This window comes from Nipponia nippon, unplaced genomic scaffold, assembly GCF_047370975.1.
Source record: "Nipponia nippon isolate SJK-2023a ecotype South Korea unplaced genomic scaffold, ASM4737097v1 scaffold_5, whole genome shotgun sequence".
NCBI classification, from domain to species: domain Eukaryota; kingdom Metazoa; phylum Chordata; class Aves; order Pelecaniformes; family Threskiornithidae; genus Nipponia; species Nipponia nippon.
In genome coordinates this window covers 78,819,895-78,834,616 of record NW_028262369.1, presented here as the reverse complement: position 1 = coordinate 78,834,616, position 14,722 = coordinate 78,819,895, and the positions used below count along the sequence as shown (strand labels likewise).

At 42.1% G+C, this 14,722-nt stretch overlaps 1 protein-coding gene across 10 annotated transcripts in view; it reads right to left on the bottom strand.

Annotated features, from left to right (window-relative positions):
- Positions 1 to 14,722, bottom strand: part of ABCB11 (ATP binding cassette subfamily B member 11) — a 98,498-nt gene that overhangs the window by 19,303 nt on the left and 64,473 nt on the right. For 3 of the 10 annotated variants that reach the window (XR_015698700.1, XR_015698698.1, XR_015698696.1), the window contains exons 21-29: positions 10,864 to 10,968; positions 10,604 to 10,765; positions 8,259 to 8,462; positions 4,715 to 4,956; positions 4,445 to 4,601; positions 3,209 to 3,406; positions 2,187 to 2,393; positions 1,170 to 1,316; positions 170 to 422 (exon numbers count right to left, since the gene is read on the bottom strand). Coding sequence is in view for 5 of the 10 variants with exons in the window: in XM_087731284.1 (XP_087587410.1) it covers positions 222 to 422; positions 1,170 to 1,316; positions 2,187 to 2,393; positions 3,209 to 3,406; positions 4,445 to 4,601; positions 4,715 to 4,956; positions 8,259 to 8,462; positions 10,604 to 10,765; positions 10,864 to 10,968 (1,623 nt within the window). In the remaining 5 variants the exon portion in view is untranslated. Of the gene's footprint in view, positions 1 to 7; positions 70 to 169; positions 423 to 1,169; positions 1,317 to 2,186; positions 2,394 to 3,208; positions 3,407 to 4,444; positions 4,602 to 4,714; positions 4,957 to 8,258; positions 8,463 to 10,603; positions 10,766 to 10,863; positions 10,969 to 14,722 lie in introns of those variants that run through there. The other 7 variants (XM_087731282.1, XM_087731281.1, XM_087731280.1 and 4 more) reach the window with 4 other exon arrangements.

Sequence of the window (14,722 nt, the reverse complement as noted above, 5' to 3'; positions counted from 1 at the left end):
GCTTTCCCTTAGCAGCGGGCTAAGCTACTTCCTGAATGCCTCAGCCTACGCTTAGTCCCCTGCCTGTGCCTGACAAGTGTGCTTGATGCAGAAAGCTCCATACGTTTAGGGTACCACAGAACTATTGTAGCGCGCTTTGTAGCACCATGGGGTACCAACATACACATACCTACCGCGAGTATTTGCTTACAGAAATCTTTCCAATTTAGAATCACAGTAATTCAGCTAATTGGGGCTCCAGTGGTAACAAGCTTATAATAAGCTCCTTCCATGGCCATCAGTTCATCATGAGTGCCCCTTTCGATGACGAGTCCTTGCGACATCACAGCGATGATGTCAGCGTTCTGGATGGTGGACAAGCGGTGGGCAATGACGATGCAGGTACGTCCCTCTCTGGCCTTATCCAGCGCTGCCTGCACAGTCTAAAGGCAAGAGACAACGTGTCAGAGTGAAAACATGCAAACCAGATTGGGGCTCAGAGCTGGAGAAAGCTGATTGCTTCACATTAATTAACCATATTGTGCAACACTTGTAAAAGTCAGTATGAGGCTACATCGACGGTTATGTTACTGGTGTGCTTAGCTGGGTCAGGAGCCCAGTTTATTAGCAGTACAAAGAAGGGACGGGTAAATAGAGAGCAGGAATTAAGGCGGGCCTTTATTCAGCTGACGTGCTGACTGTCGGCTCGGTGTGGATGTGTTTTTAAATTTCCACCATTTCTCTAATCTCTGAGCATAACCAAGCCATGCAAATTATCGCCCAAGTTCTTAGGCCCCTCGCTGCTGTTTTTATTGGATATTCGGGCTCAGCATTCATATGCTTGAATACATTTTTGTTTGTTTGTTTGTTTTTAATGTGCAGAAACTGTATTTATGAAACATTCCCACTGAATGCTTTGAAACCCAGGGAATTAGTGTGCGCATTTCTAAAAAAGCGCTGCCTCTCGCTGGCAGTCTAAGAGCCCTTGTAGCTGGCTGCTTGTTTTATAGCTGTGCTTTCTGGATCTTTCAAAAAGATCATTGAAGGTGTAAGTGCTGAATTAACAATGTGGAATAACGTTGCGGTCATGCAGTGGAGTACGTCGGGATGTCTCTGTAGAACAGAAAAAGGCATTGTACATGTAAGCCATTGCATTAGCTTTCCCTTATTGCTTATCGCTGCACATTTACCTTTTCACTTTCTGTGTCTAAGGCAGAGGTGGCTTCATCCAGTAATAAAATTTTCGGATCTCGTATGATGGCCCTCGCTATAGCAATGCGTTGTTTTTGCCCACGAGACAGCTGGGATCCTTGAGCCCCAACATGAGTTTTGTATTTCTGAAAAATATGCAAAAGGAAGATTTTATTCCGGTGTAAGCAAACACACCAGTACACAACCTGAAGGAGGAGCAGGAGGAGAGAGGCAAAAGCGCTGATCATTGCTGCCTCCTCCTTAAATAACCCGGCAGCGCAGAAACGCTGTGTGAGTGATACACGTGTTCAGGGAGATGTTTCCGAGCCGTGCTTTGCAGTGCATGGGGCCCAGGCAGTATGGTGGTGGGCCTGGAAGAAACATTTGATAGCAAGATGATGGCTGATTTATCTGAGGCCAAAGAAATCCCCCCACCTCAGATCTGGGAGAAGAGGCTAGAAGTGATTTAAGGGCTTTCTGGACAAGTGTGTTGTTTGGGTGCCTAAATTGCATCCATACCTTTTACGTTCTTCTGATTTATATTTATATGATTTCAGTGCATTCAAATACTTCTTAAGTGCACGTAAGCAGCCAGCTTCAACTATTTTTGTCGAAGTATCACGCCCTAGTCACAAGACAAATCTCCCACAGTTGGGAACAGATTTCTATTTCCTGACTCAGTGTAATGCTTTGGCTGCTGAACTGTGCTGCTTTTGCTTTCTTGTCCATGGCTTTGAAAAATCTTCCCTTTTCTCCTAATTGAGAGTGGTGACTGCTGGCTTCGGTTTTGTAAATATTTGCCTACTGTGTAAAAATGCAGTAGCAACTCATGCCCAAGCTGTCAGGAACATAACGAATGGTCGTGACACCCTCTTTGCTCCTACTGCGACAGCTGTAAAAGTAAATGAAAGGCATACGTGTGCAGCAACTTCATCTGGGTTTGGAGCCACTCCCGCTGCAATGAACACCGAGCAGCCTATCTGCAGTTCCACAGCCAGCGCCTCGCGGGTACTTACATCAGGCAGCGACATGACAAAATCATGCAGCTGAGCCTTCTGGGCCGCTTCTATGACTTTCTCCATCCTCGCCTCTTTGGTGTTACTGCCGTATTTGATATTATCAGCAATGCTGCAGTCGAATAGCACGGGCTCCTGGGACACTATTCCAATTTTTGATCTAAGAAACTGTACATTTATTTTCTTCGTGTCGTGTCCATCTATTAACTACCAGGAAATAGGAGAAAACTTGAAACATCGTTCCAAAACAACAGCCTGCAAAACCCAGCTAGTTTATAGCAAAACTAAATGATTTAGCCCTATTACTACATGCAAACACAACTGACTTAAAGTGATTTGAAGAATCTGCTTGTATTTGACTCCTTTGCACAGGATGTGTATTTTCTGGGTGTCGCTGTGATCCAGCCAAACACTAGACCATTTGCTTAATCTTAAGTCCAAGTGAACTATGTAATTGCTTAAGGTTAGGCAGGTGCTTTGTTGCCTTCCTGGCATAGTGATCACCACACTTATTTTTTCCAGAAAGAAAGAGAAATCAAACTCGATGGTTACACATTTACATGAGGAAAAGATAGAAAAGCTTTTGAAGCTATCAGTAATTGCATACCTGGAAGTTAAATCTAGACAAATTCAACCTGCAAAGAAGCTGCATGTTGAAGCTGTCTATGTAGGGAAGTTCCAGGCTCTTTGGTGCTCCATTCAGACTTGATTTTTGCTTGTGCTCCTGCCATGTACGCCAGACATTATATGTTTCATACAGGAGCTACCAAGGTGAATGTCTCTGGCCTACACAATGCACGAGGGCACGCCTGAGGCTTGCAGTGTTCTGATCCTGCCTGAATACATCTGAGATGACACTCGGGAGTTGCCCGAACAGTCCACATTTGTTCGAGAAGGAGCCGGAGCCCCACGCTGCATATGTACGTGCCACCACCGCTAGGCTGCACAGTAGGACGCATTCGGAAAAGTCCTTGTAGCGTTGCTGAAAACAACAGCACGCAAACCACGTTTCCTTTGCTTACCACACTTCCTTGCTCAGGGTCGTAGAAACGCTCCAGAAGCTGGACGCTGGTGCTCTTACCGCAGCCACTACTTCCAACAAATGCCAAAGTCTGTCCAGGCCTAACAGCTACAGAGAGTCCTTTCAGGACCTGAATATCAGGCCGAGAAGGGTATGTGAATTTACAGTTAAGAAATTCAATGCTTCCCTTGAAATCATCCTGGTGAAAAAAAATGAGAAAGATAGATGCTACAGTGAGCTCGAGCTCAAAACCGAGTCGTAAAGTACAAAGTAACTCTACCTCAAATTCCATTCTTGCATCTCTTATTTAAAATATGGCATTAGTGCTTGTGAAATTAGCCTAGAAAGAGGGATACAAAGCATACCGGAGTAGCTGTTCTAGAGATGAAGCCATTAGTCATAACACTAATGCTCTGGTTACACCTCCCTGTACCGCACTGGTCAGAGGCATCAACTGGAAAGAGGATTGCCTTGCAAATGGGTAAGTTTTTTATGTTAATACAGACATTGCGTAAGTGTAAATTTGGTGATAGTCCAAATACATTTGTGCAAAAAGCTGGATTTGGTAAAAAAAAAAAAAAAAAAATCAATTCAACTTCGCGACGTTACAACAACACATGAATTCAGGTCAGTTTTCCCAGAGCTCTTAAAAAACTCTTTTACAAAACTCTGAAGGGAATCAAGATACTTTATTTTCATGGTTTGAAGCAAAATACTTAATGTATTTCGTTCATAACAATTATTGCAAGTTTTCGTTTAATTCTGAAAAAAATAAGCGAAAAATAAACTGTTTGACTGTTCTGGGTCTGACTTTTCAATTCACCAAAAATTGAACATTTTCATTTTGTCTGACTCAAAGATGATTCGCCTCCTCGTGAACACCCCCAACGTTTTGACGTGAATGGAAAAAAGCCTCCATTATAAGCTAGCGATAGGTTTATGTGCGAACTGTGGCGCAGAAAGAAAAATCATGCTACTCCATGAGTCATCCAAATGGGTCCTATTCCAATTTACAGGAGTTTTACCCTGACAAATTCCTAACAGGCACACTTTATAGTACTCTTGCCGTCTAGTACAGAGCTCGCTGCTTCCAAAAGAGCAAAGGCAAGTAACAATTATACAATCAGCAGAACCTTCCTGTAAAGCAGGGATCCTCAACGGCTTATAAATCGTTCGTGCAACTTCAGTGCTTATATTGAGCTGAATGACATCACAAATTACTCATCTCCGCTCTTACCCATTTCTCCCCTTTTTCACTGTAAACACTGATTTTAGGAAGCCGATCGACCAGTTGAAAAAAGCGTGCGGCAGATGTTTTGGCTTTGGCATAGTTTGGGGTATAGGAAGAAGCTCTTCCCAAAGCAGTTCCGCTGGTCACAATAGCAGAGATCACCCTGCGGGGAAGGGGGACACGGTCATTCTTGGGAAGCCGTCGAGAGACCGAACGCTACACCGAGACCAGCGCTTCTGGAGAGGAGCCGGTTTGTGGCTCCAGGCGGGCTCTCACCTGAACACGAAGCTGTAATGGAGTCCTTCAGTGTCAACTAGAAACCCTCCGTATCTGTAGGAGACGGCGTTGGCAATGAACACTATGCTCTGGGCAAAGCCAAAGCAGAGCCCGTAAACATGTGCTTTCTTGGTTGCAGCTCTGTAGGGCATATACAGGTTCTTCTCAAAATTGTTGATAAACATTTTCTCTTTCCCTATCCCAGCTACAGTCCTGATGTTAGAGAGGGCTTCACTGGAAATCTGGGGGAGGAAAAAAAAATATGCGTAAAAGCTCCTAATTTTTACGTGGAAAAGTAGAGTGTGCTCTTTCACAAATGCATGATTCTTTCATGAACACAGGGCACTAACGCCGTACAGAAATTGATTCAGATATGATACAGACTGGCCCAAATATCAGCCAACCTAAGGAGAAACTTCCCTACAAGCAATTATCTGCTAACAGCCTCAAGAGTAACGCTCTGTCTGCTCCACGAGAGCGAAGTTACCGTAAGCACACTTAGGAAATCGGGCACGTGCTCTCACTTGTGACTTATTTCACATGATGTGAATAAATGGGACATCCACAAAAGCAAAAAATGGTTTTAGGAACACTGTTATTTCCTTGATTGCATGCATTTATTAATTAAAGATGTTTATTTCAATCATTTGTTTTACTTACAGGAATAGTCAGAGCAAGGGTTAGAAGGGCTGCTATCCCCAACTTCTGTTTCATAAATTAAAACCACTTGAATTCACTACGTTTCCTCACCTGCTCACCCTCCCTCTTTCTCTTGTTTATGTCCAAAAAGCCTGATGAGATGGAACATATAAATGGGGGGTGACACCTTGATTCCTCTAACAGCAGTGGCACAATTGCCAGAATTTTTACCTTGTACATCGGCAAAGAGTAAGCAAATGCTTGCCTATGTACACAGAAAAATGCAACACAGGAGATTCTGAGGCAATCCCCATGGGAACTTCTCTGGAGCTTTAACTATTTGTACGCTTTATATTGTGCTTTGTTGCCAGTCAGAATCTGGGTTTCTGTCCCAAAAAAATAGCACTACAGTTTCATCTATAGGAGTAAATCGACAGTTTGTTTGATCCTCATTTCACCCTACTTATCTCAAGTAATTTTATTAAGAAATGGGTTTAAAATGCTGTAGTTTGCCTGGACTTTGATAGTAGTTTCATAGTGTGACGCTTTCCTTTGGGAAGCAACAGTCTGGTATACAGCTTATGGATGCTTTCAGCATGTAGGAAGAGATCTGAATATAAATCACTAAAAATATTCCATCCAATTTCAGGTTGGTTTTTTTCCTGGCCAAAATTAAGAGACAAATCTCTTGCATTATCAGGCAATGTGAAAGAGCTGATGAGTAGGTACTGTGAATTGGGTTGTTCAGACTGTGCTTGTCCATGTTTAGCATGGCTGATGCGCAATCACTGTGGAAGAACTCAGAGTGTTCAGCATTTGGATGCAGTGCTGGCAAATAAATTAGAAAATAACACCAGACATAATGAGTCATCGCCAAAACTGCTGAAGCACGGAGTGCCCTTTTCATCCAAGCCTCTGGGTCATTCCGTTGAATAAAAGCTGATGCCTTGACTCATTAGTGAAGTTTCTGTCCTTATCAAGGCAGTATTTTGATTTATCATTTTTTGTAAATAATTAAACCATTCTGAATGTGGGCAATTTGTCTGGTCTTAATTCTTCCTTGGCTTTCTGGGATTGAAGATTGTTCCTAACAGCACTCACAGTGGCCCGTAAACGTATTCATTTGATTAGTGATACCAGTGTCAAGTGATATTAATTCATGTAATACCTTTTGTGCATTTAAAAAAAAAAATTCCAGAAGTCTGCATGTGTAGGTAGTCAACATGATTTTTTTTTTTTAAGTTCTATGCCCCCAGTCAGGACATGCTGCTTTAAATCACACCCAGAAATGGGAACCGGGAGCTGAAGATTTGCTTCTTCAGAAGTCAAAAAGGGGGGTGGCAGGCAGAGCTAGCTGCGGCAGGCAACGGGAAAGAAACAGCCAGTAGGTGCAGAGCTGAACAGGGCAAAGGGCTCCAGTCCATGTGTTTGCTGCACAGATTAAGGTCAAGAGGAGGCTGAAGATAGTTGGTTGAGAGCTCAGATGGGTAGAGGGAAGGTTCAGATGGGGCAGGGTGGAAGGCGGGATGGGTAAGATGTTTGGCGGGCAGGACTTTAATGTAGGAAGACGGAAGATTGGGAGGAGTGGGAACTCTGCAAGAGTCATTTTAGGATGGGCTAAAGTAGCTCTGCAGAAGGAAAATCTCTGAAGCTTTGAGAGGGCCTGCAAAGCATACTTCTTCTGATGCTAGAAATACGGCAGCCTAAAGCGGGGGAGAAGGCTCAGGCATTACTCTGAGCGGGGTAACCTGAGGTAGCCTTCCTCGTGTTGCCAGTCTTCTAAATCCCCTGTGTTTCTGATACAGTTCAGTTTCCGCACAGCTGAACTAGGTGTATTTAAAAAGTATCAGGTTCTGGGTCTTATGCCAGAACTTCGCGACCCAGAACTAAAGTTAAAGAAGTTTGAGTGTTCCAAAGGCGGCAGACCTGCCCGCTCCTCTTTGTGCATAGGAGTGAGCTCCCGAGAAAATGACATTCCTTTCTCTTGTGTCCCTCCCTTCTCTTTGTCTGGTGCGTGGACTGGAAGTCTGCTCAGCCAGTGCAAACTTCATACAGCTATTCTCAGCCTTGTGCGAACTACGTAAACCTATTCTCAGCCTTTGAGGTGAGGCAGTTTGCAGGGTCTTGCAGCCAGCGGAGCATGGATGCTGCTAACCGTGATACTGGAGTTGGAGTAACAAGGTGAAGGGCTTTAGCCAGGGGTCACTGAACACTGGACGCATTCTTTCCAAGGGAAGGGAATTCCTTCCTGATGTCCCATGCTGGTTGGTTTAATACCCACACAGGTGTGTTTTCACCATGGAACAAAATTTAAAGTATTATGAGAAAGTGCTATGTCTTCTGCGACAAATTAACAGAAAAAGGGTTAATTCTTATCTGAATAAAAAAAAAAAATATTTATATACTAGCTGAGAAATGAGAACTGATAGAATTTTGACCCTTAAAATCCATACATAAAACTAAAGTTACGCCTGTGATGTACCAGCACACATTGCTGGAGAAGCTGGCAAGCTAGGAGGGCCCACTGAAGGAACAATTCTGCTCTCTCTAAAATCCAGGCACTGATCAGTTCAGTGCCGAATTCTCAGATGTGAGGATTTTTAAGTGAACAAGTATCGCTGCTTTCTGAGGACAGCACAATCACAGGGCATCAACAAAGGGGTATTTAAATAAAACCCAACAAAGGCGAAACAAACTGCTGAGAGATCTGCGTCTTCTATGCAGCAAGTGCTTTTGCAGTTAAGGAGTTCCCAATGATGTTTCCATGGCTTGACAAGCTGAAATATCACAACTTATTTGCAAAACATTGCCAGTTCCATTACATTTGAATTACTGATGGTCCCAAATGCCTGATTTTTCAACTCCCCATGACTGCAAATATAAATTAGTTTTTTAATAACATTACCCGTCCAGCAACTTCCAGGGCTTTCTTGTCCTGAGAGGCGAATCCTGTCAGCATTTTGGCCTGCACGGCTCCAGATAAGGCCAAAAAGGGCAGGAAACACAGGATAACTAAACTCAGTTTCCAGCTGAAGTAGAACGCAATGATCATGGCCACCCCAATGCTGGTAAAGGAATTGACAATCATTCCTATCTGCGATCCAGTTGCCTTCAAAGAAAAGAAACAGAAATGATTGACTTGTATTCCAACAGTAACTTCAAAAATCTTTCAATAAATTGTCCTATAAAACTTCAGAAAACTCTGAATGATATTAAAATATCATAAGGCACCAACGGCTGCTGACTGCACTGGAATTTAGCCAGTTTGGATATACTGTTTCCAATTAATCGTATCAAGAGAAGGACTGCAAATCTCCAGTATTCCTGTCACATGCCAAACTTCCCAATGAGAACTCAGAAAATTGTTTCTAATGATTGTGAGAAAGATAATGTAACTATTGAAATGAGTTCCCTTGGTTCCCTGGCGAATTGCTCATCTGAATACTCCGTTTAGCCCCTACATTTATCCATCTAGATTTAAATAATAAACAGAACCCTTTTGCAACTTAACTATTAACAACAAAGTCTCGGCTGTGCTAAAATCAGTAAGAAACATCACGGAGAAAGAATGAATTAAAGTTGCATTTCTGCTTGTCTCTTTATTAAGGAAAAATTTTACATATGCCTTTGACATCGCCTTTATTGAATGCATTCATCTTCTCCTGATGGACTTCAAGAACACTATTCTTTGTAATAAACTTGATTTATTTACTCAAAAGTTATTTTCTTTCATAGCAGTAAACAGCAGCCCTAGATAGGAACTAGGTTGCTATGCATTAGAAAAAAACCATACATTTGATATCCTTGATCATTTTCAGTCGAATTCATTTGCAGGATGTGGACTTGCAGCACAAAATGCTCATCATCTACACTTCCCCTGACCTGCAGCAATAAGGCAAGGTGCCTCGGGCCTGGCCACGGTGGAAGATACACCTCCCAGCTCTGCAGAGGCTACCAAAAGGAGCAGCCCTAGGGCTGCTCTTACCTGGATCCTGCAGCTCTAACACCCCCCTCACTCCAAGAGTCCAGTTCTTACTCCTGGTGCAGGTGTAGACATTTTCAGACCCTGGACACTTGTGTGCATCTTCTCACCTTCAGCCTGCTCTGCAATAGCAGCAGCTGGCTAAGCTCTGTGTCAGGCAGTGAAAGGTGGAGGACACTGCTGCTCAAGTAGCTCTGTTTTTTTTTCCCCCGGAGCTGTGGGTTGAATGAGCCCCACCGCTCTACGTGTGCTTAGAACAAAGATGTCCCTTAGGAGGCTATTAAATGGTTCAGTCAGTGTTTTACAAGTTTGTTTATTTCAATTAAAATATGCCCTGTAAGTGCCTGTAAGGGCTGAAGAGGTTTGCAGCTGGTTTCTCTGATTCTGTAGAAATTGCTGCTGACAGGGGTTTTGGGAACCTCTTCTCTCATTTGTCTTTTAAATTCTTAAAATCCCCATTAATAGTTTTTAAAAACTAACCCACCATCTTCAGTCAAGCTGAAACAGGACAATTTTTGTGACAAAGAAATCTGTATGTTTCCTTCTCCGTTTCTAGAAAATATTGCTTGCATTGGAGCCAAGTGAAATGGCATCTGACTCCCTTCTACCAAAGCATAACTTCAGACAGATAACATTTATAGCTCAGCATGATTTCACCCTCACCCACTAAGGAACGCAACGCATGGAGTTAGTGGTTCTCTTTCCCAAATAATAAGTCACACTGAAACCGGCTGCATGAGTCCCGGGCTGGAGCACCAGCCAGTACTGTAAACTGTTTTTTCAAGTGGACTGTTAGTTTAAATCAAAACTCTCACAACAAGCACAATACCATGCTGAAAACCTGAAAACATGATCAGTGATGAATGTCACTAAAATACTAGTCTGATGTGGTTTTGAAATAAACACTTAAGCATTGTGGCAAAACAGCTGATTCATCTCCAGAAAAAAGAAATTAAAACTTTTGCACTGGATGCTCCTTGCCGTTCCATTGATGGTTGGTATTTTATTGATTTTTGTGTTCTTGTTCTGGTCATACAGGCAGGAATAATGGGCAGTAAATTGTGACCGTATTTGTGCTTTTAGGTAAACACAGTGAGAATAGTTCCACGTTGACGGTCTATGATAAATAGAAATAGCTTAACTGACTGACCAAGGACTGATCTACACTGACCTCACTGGTTGCATGCTAGCTGCTTTCTGTGACTGTGCCAAAATAGGTCTTCAATCAGTGCTTACAGTAAAATGATTCTTAAGCTACCAGGTCTTACCCCTTGGACCTGTGAGGCATCTGTTGCAAGTCTTGTAGTCAAAGCACCAGGGCTGTTCTTCCGGTCATCAAACCAACCAATGTCTTGCCCTAGCATAGCCTGGAAACCGATTTTCCTTAACCGTCTTGTAAGCAGCTCACCAGACTTGGCAAAGGTGTATCCCTGGGGTGCATACGAATAAATACAAATATTGTACAGAAAGAGATACCCACAGAGTAAAGGATCAGAAACAAGATTTACCCATATTGGACTGCTATTACCTGTAGAAACTGTGTGAAAAATGAAAGAATTCCAATTAAGACAAACAGCACGCAGACACCATTGATCTGGATTCTTCTTTCTTCTTCTTCAAGAATGGAGAAGGTCTTTGAAAAAAATAGGTGGCATCATATTAGAAGTGTCAGTTTTGCTGTGGGTGAAGTTCATTCATGACTCCCTATTACCAAGTGCAGAAGCCCACCCAAGACGTAAAGCCTCCCTCACCCCTTCCAAAGGCCCGATTCCTTATTTTTCCTAAGGTGAGCCTGGGTACAACATCATGTTTTTTACTCCTGTTAAACAACAAGTTTATTATACTCAGTGTCTGCACATACTGCTATTACTTGTTGCCCATCCCTAGTTACAATTATCAGTCATCCCCCCATTCTAGACAAGATCCAGTGTGATAACCAGAGAATAGCAATGAAATAAATAGCACAGCAACAAAGCAACAGTGCAGCAGCTCCCTTATCTCCTCACCAGTCTATGCCAATTGCAACTTTATTGGGCCATACAAAACAAAGTTTGTGTAAATAAGTGTACCCTGGCATGAGTCTCCTTGCACAACGCTAACAGATCTGTAACTGCTACAGGTAGGCTTCAAGAGGAACCGATTGTCTTTTACTGAGGGAGTGTGGATACGAGCTATTCGCTTACTGCTGGGTACTTGACAAAAAGCATTAGTGCTTAAAGTAGAGCCCCTCCACCCATTCTGCTCCAGTCTCCATATTATTTTCCTTTTATCTCCTGTTTTTAATGTCTGGGCTTTTTCAACACCTGCCAGCATTACTGGCTGCTGCTGAAGTAGTGGTCCAAATCTAAGTAGCCATCCTTTAGCAATTCCTTTCAGTCAGAGCGGATGATATGTAGGTCAGTTAACCTACCTGAAGTTGTTAAACTACTTCTGTTACTTGCAGGTATAAGCCACAGCTCATGTTTGTACTTCTCCACTAACCTTAAATTAATTTTAATTGGATTTTCACAGGTAATAATTACTATAAATTGACTAATCTCTCAACCTGTTATCTGTAAGGTGTAAATAAAAATAACTTGTGCATTCAACTTTTACTTATATCAAAACCAGCTTAAATTCTTCTAGGTAAGCCTTTAACAGTAGAAAGAGAAGAAGGAATTTTCATTACAGCTGCAAAATGTAAAAATTCCACAAAAATAAATTTAAGTACTAGTCTTAAAAGGTCAACCCAAGTTATCTATGGTTCAGAGTGAGCTATGCATCAAAGTAACAGGGAGGAATTAGAGCATGAATTTGAGAAAAAGAAATAGCTGTTCTCTAGTGGGAATTCCACTTCAAGTATTTTAACTTTGTACATCAGCACCTTGGCAACAAAATAAATCCTGCAAAATCCAAAATGATAATATCAAAACGGCACTTAGTGTTGCAAGCTAAGAGCTGTTCCAATGCCGTGCTGTCTTATCAGTAGGAAGGTATATTAGTTTCTCAGGTTAATCTTTGTTTAAGAAAAAAAAACCACCAGGTATTTTTTAATCTTTCATAATAAGAACAAAACATATAATGGTCTGCTGCTGTTCTTATCCCCTTAATGAAATCCACTGTATATCCAGTAATTCATGTTTGATCCTGAATTGAACAGGCTGTGAGCAGATTTCATCTGTCTTTGTAACATATGTATCTAGAAAAGATACCACTGTTTTTTTGTTTGTTTTTGTTTTTTTTTTTTTCTGTAGAATGTATTCTAGTTAAACACTTGGACTGAATGACATACAAGTTGAAATCAGTGCATGCAGAAACTGTGTCCTACCAGGATTCTGGATTTTAGAATTGCCACGATGGTATTTTCTGCATCATCATAGCGTGCAATATCTAGACATGAATGGGAAAATGCACTTCATAGTAGTGGTCGTGCCACATGCACAGCTAGCCTAAAACGTAACCAGGGGAATAACTGCTCATCACTGTGAACATTTGTTAACGTGTACGTCATGTTAATTACAGTGCTGTGGTACTTCTTCCGTATGAAAAAACATCAGCAAAATCTCTGTTGAAATGAATAGGAATTCCAATGGGTAAAACTAACAAACAGTATGATAAACAGTGTGGGATGGATCATAATAAATATACAGTTGTGAACTGGGATGAAAAACACTACTCTCCAGAGATGCTGATGGCTTTTTCACAAGTGATTTGCGTGCTGTCTCTGCAGTCATCCAGAAACACTGGGATGGCCCCATACATGGGTTGAACTTAACGTTTTTTCTTTTCACACTTTGAAATTTTTCTCTCTAGTTGAATAAATAAATATCAAATACAAAACTGAGCTTTGAAAAGAGAAATAAACACTTGCCCCAGGACCCTACAGCGAGTCCCACTAACTATTTATGCTTGTTATAAATAAGCTTTTGCTCATTGCTTCTGTATGGCTAGATGGTAGGCAAGATTAAGTAGGAATCTTCATTTCAAGAAAGTCAAAGGCAACACAGTTCCTGATTTCAGGGAGGCTGGATCCATATCCATGCTTATGAAAGGTGCTCATGAAAAGGGAGAGTGCTGTAAGCCTTTCCTTTAATATTCTATCCATATCACCCACATTCAAAATGGTCCCCCTGCTTTCTCTTATGCAAGAAATATGTTGTGAAAGGCCTTCCCAGTTCCTGTAGCCAGGTTCTCCATTGCTCCTAGATAAAGGCTGAGAGAACTGCAATGTCTGCAAGACACCTTGAGGGTTTCTGGTGAAGCCAGTTATTGGTCAGTCTGGGATTCCTATTGCAAGCTCTAAATTCAAGGAAGCGTCACAGCTCAAGGAAAGCCATGGGCTGAAGTACATGCTTACACTCTCCCGAAACTGAGAGCAATAGGACTTTATAGTCCTACAGAAGGAAATGTGGATAACACTCGATGGGAAGAGATCTCTGTATTTCAAACAGAGAATTTTTTTTCCCCCGTGCAAATCTGTCCTGTAAAATTGAACTATCCCATTCTGCAGCTATCCGAACATGCTCAGCTATGGTTTTGGCCTATGTTCTTGATTTAAAAAAATAACACTGATGACAGTAACATGTAGCGTGGACAATAGCATCAGGTTTATAAAAGGAAAGAAAGAGTTGTTGCTGAGGTGTCCGTGTTCAGATTATACAAATTTCAACAGTTTTAGCGTGGACTATCTTTTACCTGGGGCCATGGGCCCAATAGCAGTCGGAGCACATCTTCCAGCTGAGTTTCACTGGAAAGGATCCATTTCCCATACTCTGAGACAGTTCCACAGTGGGAACCAAAGCATAGTAAGAAGAAACTACTGAGAAATTTGTTCCAAAGGTACACTTCTGACTTGAACTGACCAGAAGACATATCCAGTATTATCCAGTTCTTCATTCACTTTTGGGAATTAATTTCTGAGAACCTTCAAGGCAGACTTTGCTAAATTTATCCTTTCATTTCATAGCCGTGGGGATTTTTCCCCTCACTTCCCCAGCATATTGGTCCCAGATTACAAGCCCACATGTCTGTCACAACATCACTGCAGATATTCAGGCAGCTTGGAAAGCAGATGCATATTCTATCTGCCTGACTGCCTTGGCGCCAGGCAGAAATGTTTTAAATTTAGGAATAATGAAACACAGATGTTGAACTTCGTTCGTGTTCGTTATGGCTTGTTTTTTACTTGCAGGCTCTCTCCTGTGATGGACTGAGACCTTCAAGAGAAGGAATTCATCCTTGGCAATGAAGGCATTTAGCATCTTGCAGGATGATGTCAGCCCCAGACCTCCCACTGTCTAGAAAACCTCTCTCAAAAGGAATCAAAGGTTAGATTCATTGCAGAATGCACATAGCAGTGTCTCACCTGCTGTCTAGTGAAAGCCACGGTCCTTGGCATGAGGTCCAGA